The sequence below is a fragment of the Numida meleagris genome, chromosome 14 (assembly GCF_002078875.1).
Source record: "Numida meleagris isolate 19003 breed g44 Domestic line chromosome 14, NumMel1.0, whole genome shotgun sequence".
Classification (NCBI taxonomy): domain Eukaryota; kingdom Metazoa; phylum Chordata; class Aves; order Galliformes; family Numididae; genus Numida; species Numida meleagris.
The window spans coordinates 4,705,220-4,721,611 of record NC_034422.1 but is presented as its reverse complement, the minus strand read 5'-3'; the positions used below and the strand labels follow the sequence as shown (position 1 = coordinate 4,721,611).

Sequence of the window (16,392 nt, the reverse complement as noted above, 5' to 3'; positions counted from 1 at the left end):
TGCTCGCTGGGTCTGTGCTCCGGCCGAATGTGACGGGGGGGCCGGGTGCGTCGGGAGAAACTCTCGGCGGTGCTGACCCGGAATGGCACAGCTCAGCGCGGCCTCGCGCCGCGAGCCCGAAGGGAGCGGCAGCGCGGCCACGCGCGGGGCACGGGGACAGCGGCAGCGCTTATCGCCGCCCGGGCTGTGACCGCGCAGTTCACACCTGGGTGACCTCAGCGCCGGGCCGGCAGGGCACGGGGCCCGTATAACTGCTGTCATTGCGTGTTTTCCCAGGTCAGGGTTACTTGGCAGTGAGTTACACGGCGGCGCGTACACAGGCAGCGATGGGCACGCCAGCTTGTGGTTGTCCCGTTCCTGGGCTACATCTGCCCGTTCATCGCGATCACCACAAGGGAAGCAGCCGAGGTGCCGGGCTGCCGGCGGTGCGGCGGAGGGACACGCTCTGACGGGGCGGGGCGGGGCGCACTTCTTTCGCTCCGCGGAAGGTTACCGCGACGGGCGGTGAGGCGGCCCTTAAAGCGCAGCGCCCCGCGCAGGGCCGCGCAGTGCGTGCTGAGAGCCGCGGTGTGCGCGCTGCCGTGCGGCGGTTCTGCGGGAGCGGTGTCGGGTGTTCGCGCGCCTCCGTTCGCCGCCGCCGCCATGTCCCGCGAGCCCGAGATCATGGAGTCGCAGGTGATGTGGGAGCCTGACAGCAAACGGAACACCCACATGGATCGGTTCCGCGCAGCCGTGGCCGGCAGCTGCGGGCTCCGCCTGGGTGAGCGCTGCGGGAGGGAGGGCGGGCGAGGCGTCCCGAGGGGCCTCGTAGGGCTCCGCTTACCCCTTGGCCGGTGCCGCTGCGGGTCGGGCGGTGCCGGCTGCGCGGGCGATGCTCTGCCGCAGCCTCGCGCTTGGGCCTCGGGTGCCGCGTCCCGGCCGGCGCGGAGCTGGGTGGCGGCAGGGCTGAGAACGGCGCTGCTAGCGGAGTGCTGCGGGGCGGACCTGGGGGGGTGAGTCCCAGTGCGCTGAGCGGGAGCGAGGGCCGTGCTCGCTTTCTCCTCTTTTTGTTTATGAAGGGAGTGTCTTCGTGTGTAGCCTCTGTAAAGGCTGGGTGGGGAAATGTGGTGTTGGTTTAGTGATGCAGTCCAGGTTACTTCTGTATGCCTGCACGAGCTCTTCAAGCTCTGCTTCGTGCCCATTCAGTAATAACCATGTGGCTGTGCATGGATGTCTGGTCCTTTGATTTGATCCATCAGCTTCGAGTTTAGCTCCATTTTGGGAAGGTGGTGAGGACTCCAGAGAGGTCTTCCAAACCCAAGTTGTGTCTTCTTTACTGAGTGCTGTCTGAGCAGTGCCTAAGGCATCAGGAGCCAGCGGGGCTGGTGCTGGGGCACGTCTACAGTGTGAACCATGGACGGGACAGCTCCCCAGCTGTGACCGCCTTGCTTTGTGCTGCCTGGTCTCTCTGGCTATTTAGGCACTGGGCTGCTGGTGCAGCTTTTCTGTTCATACCTCTCTGCCAGAGGATGAGGGATGGAGGGAGCAGTTCTGGCAAGTGGCCTCACCAGTTGATCTGTCCATGTGTCTGTAGTATACACAGATGCTCTGGAGCTCCAGCAAGCAGTTCCCCTCTGAAAAGCCATCTTGATCAGGAACTTAATGTCCAGACAGACTAGGTTATAGTTTTTCTGCTGTAAACACAGTGTCCAGGTCTTTGGCTACATAGGATACAAGTTACTGCAGGATTTCGTCCAAGCCTTGAGTGGGGATGTCACGTAACTGGCATTCAGATGGTCAAGATCAAGTGCAGTTTCAAGTGGGCTCTACACGTTTCTAGCTGAAACAGCTAGAATTTTTCTCTTCGCTCTATTTCGATGTGACTACCACTTCAAAATAGATTCCTATGTATAGGAACCTTTGTCAGCTTGCATTAGATGTGAACTGATGCTCACTGGCTTGCATGCTATTCACCAACTAAGAATGGATTCTTTATGTAATATCAAGATATGGCCTTGCTGAGGAGAGCCAAAGGCAATAGAGCCCTTTAAACAGCGTGGCTCTGTCCAACCCTGAAATGTAGCAATGAAATGCAACGTTTAATTGCTGCGTAACAGGTCTGTGCCCTGAAGGACTTGTGTGCTGAAGCTCATCTGGGGACAAACTGTGCAGACAGGACAGAACAAGCTAGTCACATTCAAAGAAACCGGATCGGTGGCGGTGTCATTTGTAGCGCTCACTAAATGGTTTGGAGCACGTGCTGCAATTTCCTTTTGGAGGAGGAGGTGGGAGATGACTTCAGTAAAGCCTGTCCTCATACCAGCTTGTGGACATGGCGTAGAATATCGAAGATTAACTTGGGTGAAAGTTCTTCTTTTAAAAACAACAAAAAAAAGCCCAACAGAACAAAACTGGAGGCTGAGCTGGAGGCAGTATATACATAAAAGTTGAGTCCTGAGGAAGAGGCATTCTTTGATTTCACCATGTCAAGTTTGACCTTCTGCTCTATCAATAGTATCTAGGGAGTAATCTTTCACTGAAAGATGACGTGAAAGGGACGGACTGGGTAGGGAAGTAGCAATAATCGTGTGAATAATGGTGTAGAGATTGCTTGGATGTTCTCTTATAAGGCTGAAAGATGTTTTCCTTTTAGGAGGAAGTCAAAGATGACTTTTAATCAGGTAGATTACAGGATGACAAGCCAGAGATAATTGGAGAAAATATCTTCGATTAGTTTAGCTGAAAGCATCAAATAGGAAACAGGTGGCAGGGTAGGAAACTGTTACTACTGCTACTGATGGCAGATACTGTTTAACTTGGCTGCTGGCACAGCTTCGGGCAGCATAGACATGACATTCTCAAGGCATGTGAGCTGGTAATGAGGGATCTACTTCAGTTATTCATATCTAAAACTGCTTGACACGCTGCATTTTGGTATGTTGAATACTGCAATTCTGAATTTCAGCTTGAATTGTTGTGGTGGAATTTTTGTATGCATTCCTCAGGTTACTTCAGCTGTCTGTTGTGTAAAACTTCAGCTGCTCATTGCCATGTTCTTAATGCCCCCTCATGGCTGTTATATCTGGCTAGTGAACTTGTTTTGTCCCAGGAGACATTAATGCTGTTTTAGCATGAAAATGATTCTCTCTCTCGCCCTTCACTGATGAGGAATAACACGTTCTTGCTTCATATAGTGCTGTTAGATAGTGAGTGCATCCAATTTGTGATGCAGCACAGCTATTAGAAAAGGTCCCTCCCTGTCTCTCTGGTTGCAAATGGCTTGTAAAGCAGTCAGGTGAAATGATGCCAGCTGTTCAAGTTAGACTGTCTGATGCCATAGTCACTTGCCTTGAACAGTGTGCTGCGTATGTGGCAAGGGTTTTGTTGCAAGGGGCTGCAGGGGTGGCCTCTATGAGCAGTGCCCAGCAGCTGCTCAGTGCCAGGTCAGAATGAGTTCCAGCTCCCGCAGAGGCACCTGCTGCTGGCCAGAGCTGAGCCTTGAGTGAAACAATTTTTCTTCGTTTAGGACAACCCTAAGTATAGTTGGTCTATATTCCCGTAATTCCTTGTAACACTAACAGGTATCTATTACTTCTAGCCAACTACAATGACTTATACCAGTGGTCAGTGGAATCCTTTGCGGACTTCTGGGCAGAATTCTGGAAGTACAGTAACATCGTGTGCTCTCGCCTGTATGATGAGGTGAGTTGCTGTAAACTAGTCAAGTACAACACAAAGGGGAGATGAACCAGTTTTACAGCTGATCCTTTGAACTGCTGCTGGAACCTTCTTCCATTAATATGAAGAACTGAACTTCCTTGTGTAGTAGACTGTGATGCTTTGTTGCTGATAAATTCTAGTACAGTGAAACCCTCAAGTTTTATTGTCCTACGCAATTCTTCTGTAGTGGTTATGTGCTCTCAAATAGCCTGGCAGTCCTGGCTGATTGTAAGGAATCTGCCAATAAACTGATTTCTGCTTCAGAGTTATGCCGATAGTATATCATGAAATGCTGGCATGCCCCCAAATTCATGTTTATATTCTCTGATTCAGCCTACCTGGTAAGTGTGCCTGTTCCCCACCAGCTCTGTGGAACTGGTTCTGGAAGTACTTAGAGTCAGATAGAGGTTTGAAATATCTCTGAGGAAGTGGTAGTAGTTGAACACAATCACAAATGGAATAGCAGACCTTGCTGCAGCATTGCTTTGAGACAAAGGAGACTTCCTCTTGCAAATGAAAGACAAAGCTGGAATCCTTCTGCAGTCCTGGTATGGGATATCAACGCCAGCCTGCGCTTCTCATTTGAGGAAGGCATGGTCTGACTAATCACTTTAAAAGCTTGATGCAGAAGAACCTTCCTGGGACTTCATAGAGAAGGAACTGGACTCGGTAATTAATCCCTGGAGACCATCTGTACTGAAAACGTGGAGTGCTTGCTGTTCTGCAGTGGAAACAGGTATGTTTCTTTGCCTTTCCCTGTCTTGGAAATTTTTGTACTGCATGAGATAATAGATCAGGAGATTCTCTCTCCAAACTCCTGCCATGAAACTGCATGCTCAGGTGTCTTAATGTGATTCAGTCCTTAGGCTAGCTCTTATGTTCTAAATTCACTCTAAGTGTGCAGTCTGAAGATGGTGAATGCTCTACTAGTCATTTTAATAACTTTTTTTGTAAGCAGTAGTTCAAAATCTAGCCAGATTGTAATTGGGATACAACCTCTTACCCTGCCTTCCCTCTCTTTATTCTGTGCTGTTAGCAGGGCTGTTTTCCAGACTTGCAAGAGAACATGAATTATCCTAGGCAAGCAGTTCAGAACTGTCTTTCACCTCTGTGCTGAGCAAGGTGAAGAGTAATTCTTGTTCATTTGTCTTACAGGATTAGCATTTCTAGAAGACGGTCCCTCAAGATACCTCCAATGATCGACAAGCTGGAAGGAGGACTGAAAAAGGCAATAGCAGCCTAAAAGTGGATGTCTCCTGAGGATGAGAAGCTGAAGGATAGGGTTGTCTAGGAAGGCTTTAACTAGACTTCTTGTAGAGCAGGCATGTGGTGGCCTGGGAGCTCTCAAGAAGGGACTTGCTGTGATGTGGGGGTCTTTAAATAGGGGGAGGTGAAGTCCCTTATATAGGCAAGTACTGCAAACAAATATACTTGGTGTAATACTTACAAAGCTTGGTGTATGTTTGTACCTTTTTCTGTGTGAGCATTGGAGGCTCAGCTTCAAGGCTCAAAGCTAGAGTCAAGCCTTGAAGCTGACTTGCTGGTAATCCTCACTGTTAATGAATTTCTGGTGGATATCAGGAAGAAATGCTGCTCACAGGAACTGAACTGTTGAGTGGTATCTAAGAGCTGGAAAGTTTCCTTTGTCCTACTGCTCAATCCCTGTTGCTCAGTGGAAGTAAATGTTCTGCTTTGAGGAGAATAAAAGTTTTTACAAACTAGAGCTGACTTGTTCCTAGCCAGCGAAACATCCCCTATTTCTGTAAGTCATTCTTGGAATAACAATAAATTTATGTGCATATAACACAGGCAGCCAGTGTTTCATTAAAACTTGGTGGAGGAGTTAAGTATCCATGTAACTTCTGACAAGAACAAAGGTACTCACAGCATATGAAGCTATCCCGACACAGCAGCGCTGCCGTTATATCAAATTGCAAGTAGCTGTTGATTTTAAGTGAGAAATGTAGCTTAAACTTATGTTCTTTCTCCTGTGAGAAGTACCTGACAGCTGTCCTTCCTGTGGAAGGGCTGCTTTGAGCGTTCTGATGGTCTCTGCTCTTGCTTTTCATGAGGTATGCTGCTTTGCTCTTTGGGTCATACAGAATATCACATGTACGCAGTACAAGGCAATGATCCATTTTCATGGTAATGGTCAAATGTATTCTCAAAGGCAAAGTCTCTGCTTAGAGTAAACATAAGCTGTGGTATAGTGATAGCATGGCAAGCAAACCATTTCATGTGGGAGAAATGTAGTAGGGAGGTGGGCAGAGGATATGGCAATACAGTGCTTGTTCTTAACTGCTGAGGCTGAGGGAGTGGTCAGTGCTGTGAGGAGCAGTTATAGAGCAGCGCCTGGATATGGGAGTACAGCTGACACTTGACATGTTTGCCTAACCACACAAATTGGCCTTTTATGCCGCTGCTGTAAGTAAGAGTCAAAATTTAATGATCCTCATTTAATGAGGATTGCAGCTAGCAATACTGTAGAGTACAATTTCTTCCCTTTCCCAAGAGCTTGCAAAGCATTTATGGTGTGACTCTATGAAACGTGAATGAAAGGGCTGTTGCAGAACTTTCCATATCCATGCTAGAACTAGGAGTGATCTTCTCCTAAATAAATAGGAGATATTACCAGTGAGCAATAGAAATGTCCTTGAAGAGATCAGCTTGTTCATATACCAAAGTACCCCAGGGGCTGGGTTTGACTGGGGGTTGTGGGCATTTTCTGTGATATTCTTGAGGCACTGGGCTGCCTGTGTCTAGCACCTTGTGCTGGTGCTGCTCTTAGAAGGGACTTGGAGCTTCTCGGAAGAGCTGGGGATGTATTAAGACCTTTTCCTGGAAGATGATGGAAATCTGTTGCTTGAGCAAGGCAGTAATGAGTAGGTTTTAACAGTGCCTTCTAATTATTTCATTAATTCATGTTAGTATAAGAAAATATCTGTCACCTGAGCTGATAAACTTTTGTGTTAGAACTCAGTTCTAGCTAACTGCTACAAGCAAAGGAATCCCCTTGGTCTTTGATTCTTAAAAAAAGCAAGTCACTTGAAGTAAAGTAACATAGCTGAGCTTGTCCATCTGAGCTTCAAACTCTAAAACAAATTGACTTTAGCCTTCAGTATTGCATATGCTGTACACTTCAAAGTACAAAAATATTTGTTTCTTTTTTTTTTTTGGAATGGGAAGCACGGAGTTTTATCTGGCTTTCCTAACAGCCTTATCCCTGCTCTGGAAGAATGCTGTTTCTGTAATGCCTGCACAGTCTGTGTGATAGAACCTGAGGATGTGAACTGAACCTTTCAAAAACACAACTTACAAAATAAACAGCGGATACAATAAAGCTGCAGTGTAAAGAGCACAAAATACACGTGCTGCTGGGCAATGGAATTCCTAAACAGCAGGACATGTAGGGGAGGGGGCTGCAGACCCTTGTGGAAAATGTTAGGTGCTCTTTGTCTATCCCTGTTTTTACAGGTATATGCTTACCTGCAACTTAATAACAGGTAACAATATTTGAGGTTAAACAAGTTAAAGATACGAGAGGGAGTTGTTGTTTCAGCTGAATATATTTTGAGGACTTCTGTGTATTGTATTTCTCAATTCTTTGTGTTCCTTTTTCCTGAATTGGAAGTTACCCAACCCAGGGTTACTGGGTTATTGGGCCAGTTTTTGGGAAAACACCGAATCAGGGATGGTAGAAATGTGTGTGCTTTTTGCAGTGTGACTTGTTACTTGTGCAGGCTGCTGAGGCTTTTGCTCTCTGGACGAAGCTGTGGAGTACTTCAATGCTTTCTAGTGGTTTGCGTGCATCTTGCAGTCTGGCTGTAGTGTTCTGGTTCACCTGTATATTTAAGGCTGGTCTGGGGGTAGGACTGTCAGCAAGGAATTCTTTCCAGTCTTGCTCTGGTGATGGTTTTCCTTGTTGACAAATCCTGAATTTTTCTAGGCCTTTAATTACAGTTCCAGTGTCTGTTTGCCGTCTGCAAATCGGGAGAAATCATTGTTCCTTGGAATTAACTAGCTAATGTCTGTAGAATGGTCTTAAAAATGAAGTGATATTACAGTTTTTTCTTTGGCTGTACTGTGCTTTTCTTCAGGTGGTTGACACGTCCAAGAGCATTGCAGATGTCCCAGAATGGTTCAAAGGCAGCCGCCTGAACTATGCAGAAAATCTTCTGAAGCACAAGGACAATGACAAGATTGCACTGTATGCAGCAAGTGAGTAAGAATTAAGGGCTTGCTGGGATGTATTTGTAGCTCCTAGGAGCTGGCCTTATAAAACAGCCCTGCTTTTTATGAAACCTTGCATTAAACTGGCTTGGGTGAGGAGAAAAGGAAGTAAAGGTGGCAGTTGCACAGAATATGGGTGATACAGCTCATCGAAAAATGGGAAAGCATCCTGTGGGAATGGAGATGGTTCAGAAGAGTCCTTGGTGGAGTAAATGAAGCTTTTTCTCAGTGTTAATTTAAACATGCTGCAATTTGAGAGAAAAGTAGAGTTAAATATTTGTGGTTTAAATTATTGGGGGAATTATTAGCAGCTCAGTCAATTTGGTTAGATATGGTTTGGTTTGATATGAGCTTACACTGTCTCTGTAGATCTTGTTTCTTGTTAGGAAATGGTGGGTTTCACTGGAGACTCCGTGCTTTGTGTAGCTTTGTCACAAGGGATGATACCAAAAGGAGCAAAATTCTTTTCCAGCTGAATACTGTATCAGTGCCCGAGTAGAGTGAATGCATTAACTTCATTGCAAGGGACAGACTTGCACCTGCATCTCTTCACATGACCTGCTGTATTTAATCTTCTTAAGGTCTCTTAAGTCAGAGTATTTTTCATTAACCAATCACTGCTAGGTCAGAGTGGTGCTTAGGGAACCTGTGTCAGGTTCCTGAAATCACTGGGGTTGATTGTGTGGGAGCTCTGTGTGTGTGATAGAGCACAGGAATGGAAATGTAACTTTCCTAAACCTTCATTTGTTACTGCCCCTGCTGTTAGTCTCTTATTAGTGACTCCTTTCTCTGGGATCTTCAGTCATGAGGAAAGATCAGTGTCCCCTGTTCTAGGGGAACACAAAATCTGTAGGCATGTGTTGCTCAGTTTACAAACTACACTCTTTATTTCCTTCTCTACTGCTTCCCAGCACACCTGCTCTTTTGCTCCATATAGGACTAAATTTACTTGAATAGAGGTCTAAGAAGGGAAGAGAGTAAAAACAGTGTTCAGTGCCTAAGGGAAATGACTGTAGCTGTTCTGCAAAGCCCTGCTGTACCAGGACATGCAGTGCATTTTGATTGCTACGCTCTTGATCTGTGCTTTAATGAGAAATACTCGATACTGGAAACAGGATGGGCCAAATGGTTTGCAGAAGTCAAGCTAAAGAATTACAGAGCCCTTAAGATGACAAACTTTGCTTTTTATAACATTTAACTTGTTCATTTTGTTACGTGAGTGATTTATTAACAGCTTATGTAACATCTGACATCCAGTATAGGAATGAAAACATCCTGCAGACCTTCTCAGAGGTGAATGGAGCCCAGTTTAGTTTATTTGCTATGTGGTATGTTGGCAAATGCAGATGGTCCAAAAAAAACATACTGAAAGTCCTGTGATTTTTTCTCATCAGCAACCTGGCATAATAAAACAGAAGCTGACACCTTGTTACCTCCTTCTAGACCTAATGAGAAAGCGGAGCAAGAAGGGAGATAGATATCAATGGAAACCGTTTGCCTAAAATGCTTCATGTTCTTTCAATTCCATAATTAGTAGGGTAGTACTGACTCTAGGTTGTAGTGTATGCTTTCTGACTGCTTTTAATACATCTTGTTTCCTCAGAGGAAGGCAAGGAAGAAATCTTGAAAGTTACTTTTGAAGAACTGAGACAAGCCGTAGCTTTGTACGCTGCAGCCATGAGGAAGATGGGAGTGAAAACAGGAGACAGAGTTGTGGGTAAGTATTTTCTTTTTAAAGGAGAGGAGGTAAAAAATTCTTGACGTGCGGATGAGCAGAGTCATAAATACTTGATTATGAATTTCTATTCCATAGAAACATTCTAAATGTAGGAGTGCTGTTTCCTTAATTTTGTATGAAATATGCTTCTAGAGGGAAGGAACTTGAATTAGCCTCGTAGTTAAGCACTGTAGAGGGAAGGAAAGTACCTCATTTATAGCTTTGATAAGGTCTGCTTCATAAGTGCTCCATAGAAGCAAAAGTGCTGTAGGCTCTGCATCTAACTGAGCTTTGACTCACCGGGTTCAGCAAAGTCACACCGGGGCAGTCTTGGAAATTAGGATCCCTGGTTGTGTGTTGTGGTGCCAACTGGCAATTACTGTGCCTGCAGCCCCAGGTAATGTGCTGCGTTGTGAGCTGCAGCTCTTGAGGAACAGATGTGTACTACTTTGTGCCACCAGTGCTTTTGCGAGTAGGGACTTCCACCAGAATGATGGTAGTAAATAGCTGATGAGCAGTAACTTGTCAAGTCATCCCCGTGCCAGGCTTAGCACTTAGAGCCCTGGGATGCTTTCAGTTGTTCACAATGTTTTCTGGAGTAATTTAAGATTCTCAGTCCTAAGACTGTCATACAGATTTTTCCATATAAATGTTTTTTTTTTTTTCTTATGGACAGCTTGTACAATATACAGGCATTACTCAAGCTGGCCTAAGTCCATTTGTTTCTGAATTGTTGTTTTTGATCTGCAGTTGATCTGCTCCATATATACACTTGGCATACTGTCACATACTCTGTGGTTCTGTCACTGTGGTGCAAGTCAAAACTGCAGGATCCTTGCAGCTCCCTGACGCCTACCTGGGATTTGTGTTGACGTGCTTATCCATCTTACTGCTGGAATCACATGTTGTTTGAGCAATACTTGGCAATTGTCCTAAGTCTTTGTAAATTCTTGTGTGGTGCAAACCCAAAGTGATGAAACTACTTGCTTTGTTTGGTTGCGTGTTATAAACCTGAACCTGAGCCCACGTCTTCAAAAACAGAAGGGTGTGCATCATGATTTTTTTATTACCCTCGTAAATGTGGTTTACAAATGTGGCTGTAAAATACAGTCACAATATCTCATACTTTGCGTATGTTATGAATATTCTGCAGAGCTTATAACTGAACGTTTAATTATCACAGCTATGGGCTTGCTGTTTTACATTGAATTAGAATCAAATCCTTAATCTAGTACGAGCCATCCATCAAAATCAGGAAGATCTGCCTGAATGAAGAATTTAATACCTAATTTTGTTTCTGTTTCAATCTTAACGTTATCATGTTTGTATCTGACACCTTGTTGAGGAGCAACAGCCTCTGCCTGAAACCATACCAACGAGTGGAACTTAAGCTGTTATAACATGCAGAAGTATTCTCTGTAGCTGGAGAAGAGAAAATGTGCTATTTAAATGTAATTGTAGTCAACGTTATTAGCATGATTATTACTACTATTATCATAACTTCAACAACAATTTCTTCTAGTTAATGAGCGTATTTTGCTTAGCACAACTGGGGGCTGGCTGACTTCTGAATCTTATTTGTTTTGGCAGTTGGCTCACGCCTTTGCTTATTTTAATCAAAAAGAGTCGTTGATGTGCTTGCAGCAGGTAGCAATTCCAAGTTTCTGTTGACAATTCATCATTAATGTCAGTGCTTCCTTACACATAAAAGGTAGGATTTAACTGTACACTTCAACATCCTGTTCTCAGCGGAGAAAATACGTGTGTTGACTCCAGTGGGAAGCCTGGGCTTCTAGTTATTTCAAGAGGAGGTACAAAATGCAGCCTGGCTGTCTGGTGGTGTTGTGGTTATTCAAACAATCAACAAAAAAAAGCAAGCACACACTGAACAAACAATGAAAAATTGAAGTTTTGTGATGTATCCTCACTCTACTCTTTTTAACCCTTGTAATCTATTAGCACGCTGGAATTACTATAGAAAGCTCATACTAAGCAAATGTTACATTTATGAAATTTCTTATACTCTTGTGCTCTTCCTGACAATTTGAAATGAATGGGGGGAGCTGGGTTGGTTCACTTGTGAAGGGTGTGCTGCTTCTGTCCACCTCTTGCTGTCAAAGCAAATGTATGTACGAGATCTTGATGTAAACTGCTTTCAGACTTACTCCTAAATAACAGGTGCTAGGATTTTCTTGTGATGTGATGGTTTTCCCATTTTTTTTTTTTAGCCTTGGTATTGCCTTTTGATTGCTCCTTTAAGAACATGGTTTATCAAAATGCCTTAATTTTATATGAAACTTGTGGTATCTTGCATTCTAATTTTTTCCCTGCCCGCCCCTCTTACTCTGGCTGCTAAAAGACATTTTTCCTCACTGATCTCCAGTCAGATGAACCCATATCAACTCCTCACACTCAGTCTGCACAGTTCTCCCTCCCTCCCTGCCCCTGGTACCCAGGACTCCTGACTGTCAGATTGCATTGCCTTGGATGACAGCCCCTATCTAGGGAGAGCTTCCATCTGAAAGAAATCTGGTGGGGATTTTAACAGCAGTTGAGCTACACACACACACACATAAAATTGGGTCTCAACTTTGTTCAATATGTGTCTCTCCTATGCCAGAGGACACTGGCAGCCCTTGGGAGGGCTGAAATGTGACTTCACAGTTGGAGGCTGAATCTCCTGGCTGCTTTCCAAACCCCATGCTGACATGGAGGAGAGATAAGTGTTGGGTGGGAAAGCTTCTGTCCTACAGCCACTTGTGGTATCAAAGGTGAGGCTCGCCAATGTTTGCCAGAAGGTAGTGGGGCCTAATTTCTTCCAAAATTTGTAGCAGATGGCATAAAGTGTGATTCCTCACATAGCTTATAGAAGTGTAATAAAGGGGCATGCTTTCACTGTTTCTGAAAAATCAGCTTTTAAGTAGAAGGGACACATTCTATTAGCTTTATTTCAGTTGTGTAACTCCTAGTCAGCCTGCCAAGTTCTGATGCCCTTTGTTGCCATTTTCTCTTAAAATTACTTGAAGTCTTGAGCTGTTAGGATCATATACATAACCATTAGAGCTATTCTTTTTTCTTGTGAATTTAATTTCCATTCTTTACCGCCTCCGAGATGAGACTAGTTTAACTTTTCATTACTTAACATATCCCCTAGTTTGATCAGTACAGTTTATGGTTGCATCATGACAGCAGTAGTAAATTTAAGTTGGAGGTGGGTGAGTGTGGGTGGACAAGCAGCAGTGTCAGCACTTTCTCAGCTTGATTTCTTCTTAGTCTTCCATTTCCATCGCTAAGGAGATGGCACTTAATAGTAAACATAATTGAAGCAGATGTGTAGTGAAATGTCTCTCTTCTAAAGATGCCTTGCAATATTGCCCGTGATGCCTGAACAGTTGGAAGAGACAGATACAATAGCTAATCCAAGCTACACAAATCCAAATGCGAAGTGCTTGTGGTCTCCCACCGGCCATCTGTTTGCAAATAGCAATGACTGCAGCGGGAATAAAGTAACACTGAAGTATCTGTGTTATCAGTCTCCAGATACCCTGCTATTATCCTGTAGCAGCTTTGTCCTCTTACAAGTCAGCTGTGCAACAAACTAATCTTCCCCATGTGTTCACACAAAAATCCTTAACAAAACATCAATGAGTTATATTGTTTAAAGCTGGTAATTTATCTATAGTAACTGTATTAGCCCTGGTTGCTTACGTGGGTTTTAAAGCTAGCTTTGTAAGAAGATTAGCTTGTTACTAATAGTCTCAGGCTGCAGTAATGCTAGGTGGGATGACCCTTTCAAAACCCAGCAGTAGTACAAAATCGTACCTTAACATCAGGAAGAGAAGCTGGGAGTCTGGTTTTTGAGTTGACTTTCTGTCTGTGAGCTAGTGTAGATGAGTAGAATGAACCATGGGGAGGGTGTTTACTTGCAGCTCCTGACTTCCCCGCAGCGCCTCCTGGTGAGGTTTGTGGTACATCTTTGGTGCTGAGTCTGTGCTTTTTTCATTCAGACAACTAGAAATGTTTGGATGCCTGTGCTTCTGAGAGCACGCCCTGCTCTGAGCCATTCGATGCCCTCAGGGAAGGTGTTCACAGCACTTGGAGGAAGCTGAGACTTCTGCCAACATGACTATGCTAGGAATTTCTGGACCGCAGATGTCACCCATTTTATTGATAAAGTACTGTAGTGTAAATGAACAGGTAAATCTAACCTCAGCACATGCTAGGTTGAGTAAGTAGCGACAGACAGCAACTGCTGTCCAGAGCAGATGAGGCTGTAAGTGCCTTTAAAAGTGACCCATACAGTGCTGGTAAGATATTGCTTGTCCTGCTTATTAGAGGTTTTTGTCACTTTCTTCTGAAAATTTTCATTTCACTTGTTCTTACAAAAATGTTATGTATACGTAGGAGTGAGGAGTGCTGCTGCTAGGACCTCAGTACTACAAACTCAGTCCCTAGCTGCTGTGAGTTCCCAGCTCCTGTGTTTTGTATCCTTTATTCAGTTGCGTTCTTGATCACCCAAAGAGGCAGGAGGATCCTCCTTTCCAGTAACAGACTGTAGTTTCTGCCCCTTCTTTCTTTCCACCCCTTCATAACATAGGCTAGTTTTGATCCTTAGCTGAAATATTGGATCAAAGAACAGGGGGGGATCTAGCTGAATATATGAAAAAATATGTAATGAATATTAAAATTAACTGTGCCACTAATATTCTCTAGTATGGGGCTTCCGTACATTGCGGTCTCTGATGTGAATCCAGCTTAAAGAAAGTTGATATTTTTTCTTCTTCTTTGTCAGCAACGCTCCTGTTTAGGAAGTTGTAGATGTTTACGACCTGTGTCAGTCTATTGGATGCTTTAAGGATTTGGTTGGTACCTCAAGGGGCACAAGGGGCAGGAAGTTTGTCACATGTGGTGCTTGCTGTCAGTGGTTTGCAGAATCTCTGTGAGAAAGGAAGAAATCTTTTTTTTTTGTTTCTGAGAATCCAGTTTTAACCTGAAAGACTGATGGGAGTTGCGGTTTGTATCACTTAAATTGGACAAATGAGCAGGATGAGTTCTTACATTGCTGGGCTGGGAGGATCTCTTTCCAGAGCAGAACCACATCTTTACTCGCAGTTCTTGGTGTTGGGCATTGTGACAGATAGGTGAAAATCCTGCTCACCAGGCTGTCTGCCCGCACTGGTCAGATGAAGGTGGAGAGATGCAGGGTAAGTTGCTTTACATGCTTCAATACCTACTGGCAGTTTTGGCTGATATGCTCAAACACCACTTCAAAGCCATCTGACAAATGGGAGCAATGATTTAATTGTCTGGCTCACCATAATGTACGGAGACGTGTGTACTTGCCTTGAGGGCTCTTGTAGAAAGACTGAAGAGAACTTGCCTGTAATAAGTGATGCTTGTAAGCTCTGGCAAGGTAATCACATGGCTCTGCAGCTTGAAGAGAAATCTTTTGTTTACCTGCGGGCCGTACTACAACAATACCTCCTCCAAAAAATGCTCAGTGGAATTAGTTATTATCAATTAAAATTAAATATTTCCATCAGGCAATCAGTGGTTTAGAGTGGCTTATACACTTCAAGTTACTGTTCTAGGAAGAAGATTTATCATAAAAAAAAAAAGTCAAAACTTGAGATACTGTACTAGCAAAATAGATATGCCTTTATGGACTTGAGGCTCTGCTGCTCTTTATGTACATAAGAACTTCACTGAACAAAGCACTGGAACCTATACATGGCTCTAGGGAGTAATTTGCGTTTTAACGATGTGAGGTTTTCATTCAGTTGTTTTCTTTTAAATGAGCTGTAGGGCCCAAACCATAACACTGCTTTCCAAGTTGCTACTCCCAGAAGCACAGCAGCTCGCCGAATCGTCAAGCTGGTTTCACAGAGTTTGAATCACAATGAAGAAAATTCTAATCTAATACTTGTAAATTTAGGATAGACTTTCAAGCTGAGTAGACAAACTGGCAAAAATCAAGCTCAGTACCCTCTCACTTGAAGTTAAAACATAATAAACTACTATTACAATTCTATGATTTAGTTCCTGTCCTGAAAAATACTTCCATAAACTTTCATAAATGTCTTTCATTGAGGAGTGCCTGGCCCTGGTGAGTTTCTGCTGCCTGGTGGATACTCCTGGAGTGCAGCAGCTTGCACAGAAGTCCAAGATCTCCCCGTGCTCAACAGTTCTGTAAAAATGGCTTAGAAAGCATTTGTAAGGCCATTGGAGTTTGCTTTCAAACACTGAATTCTAATTAGATGTCCAAATAATTAGGCCTGTCATTTGCCTTTTTTAAAGTACTTGGACATCTTTCAGTTGCTTAAAAAGGATTATCTGAAACTCCAGATCTTTGATCTGCATTAGGGTGGTTTAATGTGAATTTCAGCTGCACGTTGTTGACTCCTATCAGTTGAGTCAGCCTCAGTGCCATGGCAGGCTTTCTGGAGGGCTGCTCGAATTGAGCCCATTGGAAGTCTAACTAATTTGACTTTCATTTCTTCTGTATGCTTTAATAAAGTGACTTGAGATCTTGAGAGCTTGCTGCAAGTTAGCAGTAAAGCTGAGGAGTTACATTTGTGTAGGAATGTTCCTGGGCTTGTCCCACCAGGTTTCCTTATCAGTTAAGACTCCGGTTTTGCCTGTTCGTGTTTAAGATGCTGGCAGTGTCTACCAGACAAAGTTTAGCTGTGTAAAGCTGATTTTTCTGCTTTTGATCATGAACGTGCCTCAGATGTAAAGGAGAAACT

General features: G+C 44.1%; 1 protein-coding gene across 1 annotated transcript in view; it reads left to right on the top strand.

Moving 5' to 3' along the window:
• AACS (acetoacetyl-CoA synthetase) overlaps positions 1-16,392 on the top strand; it is a 40,452-nt gene continuing 24,060 nt past the window's right edge. Inside the window, exons 1-4 of the mRNA XM_021412677.1 lie at positions 1-760; positions 3,578-3,681; positions 7,797-7,917; positions 9,533-9,646. Coding sequence (XP_021268352.1) covers positions 643-760; positions 3,578-3,681; positions 7,797-7,917; positions 9,533-9,646 — 457 coding nt within the window. The 5' untranslated portion in view covers positions 1-642. The remainder of the gene's footprint in view (positions 761-3,577; positions 3,682-7,796; positions 7,918-9,532; positions 9,647-16,392) is intronic.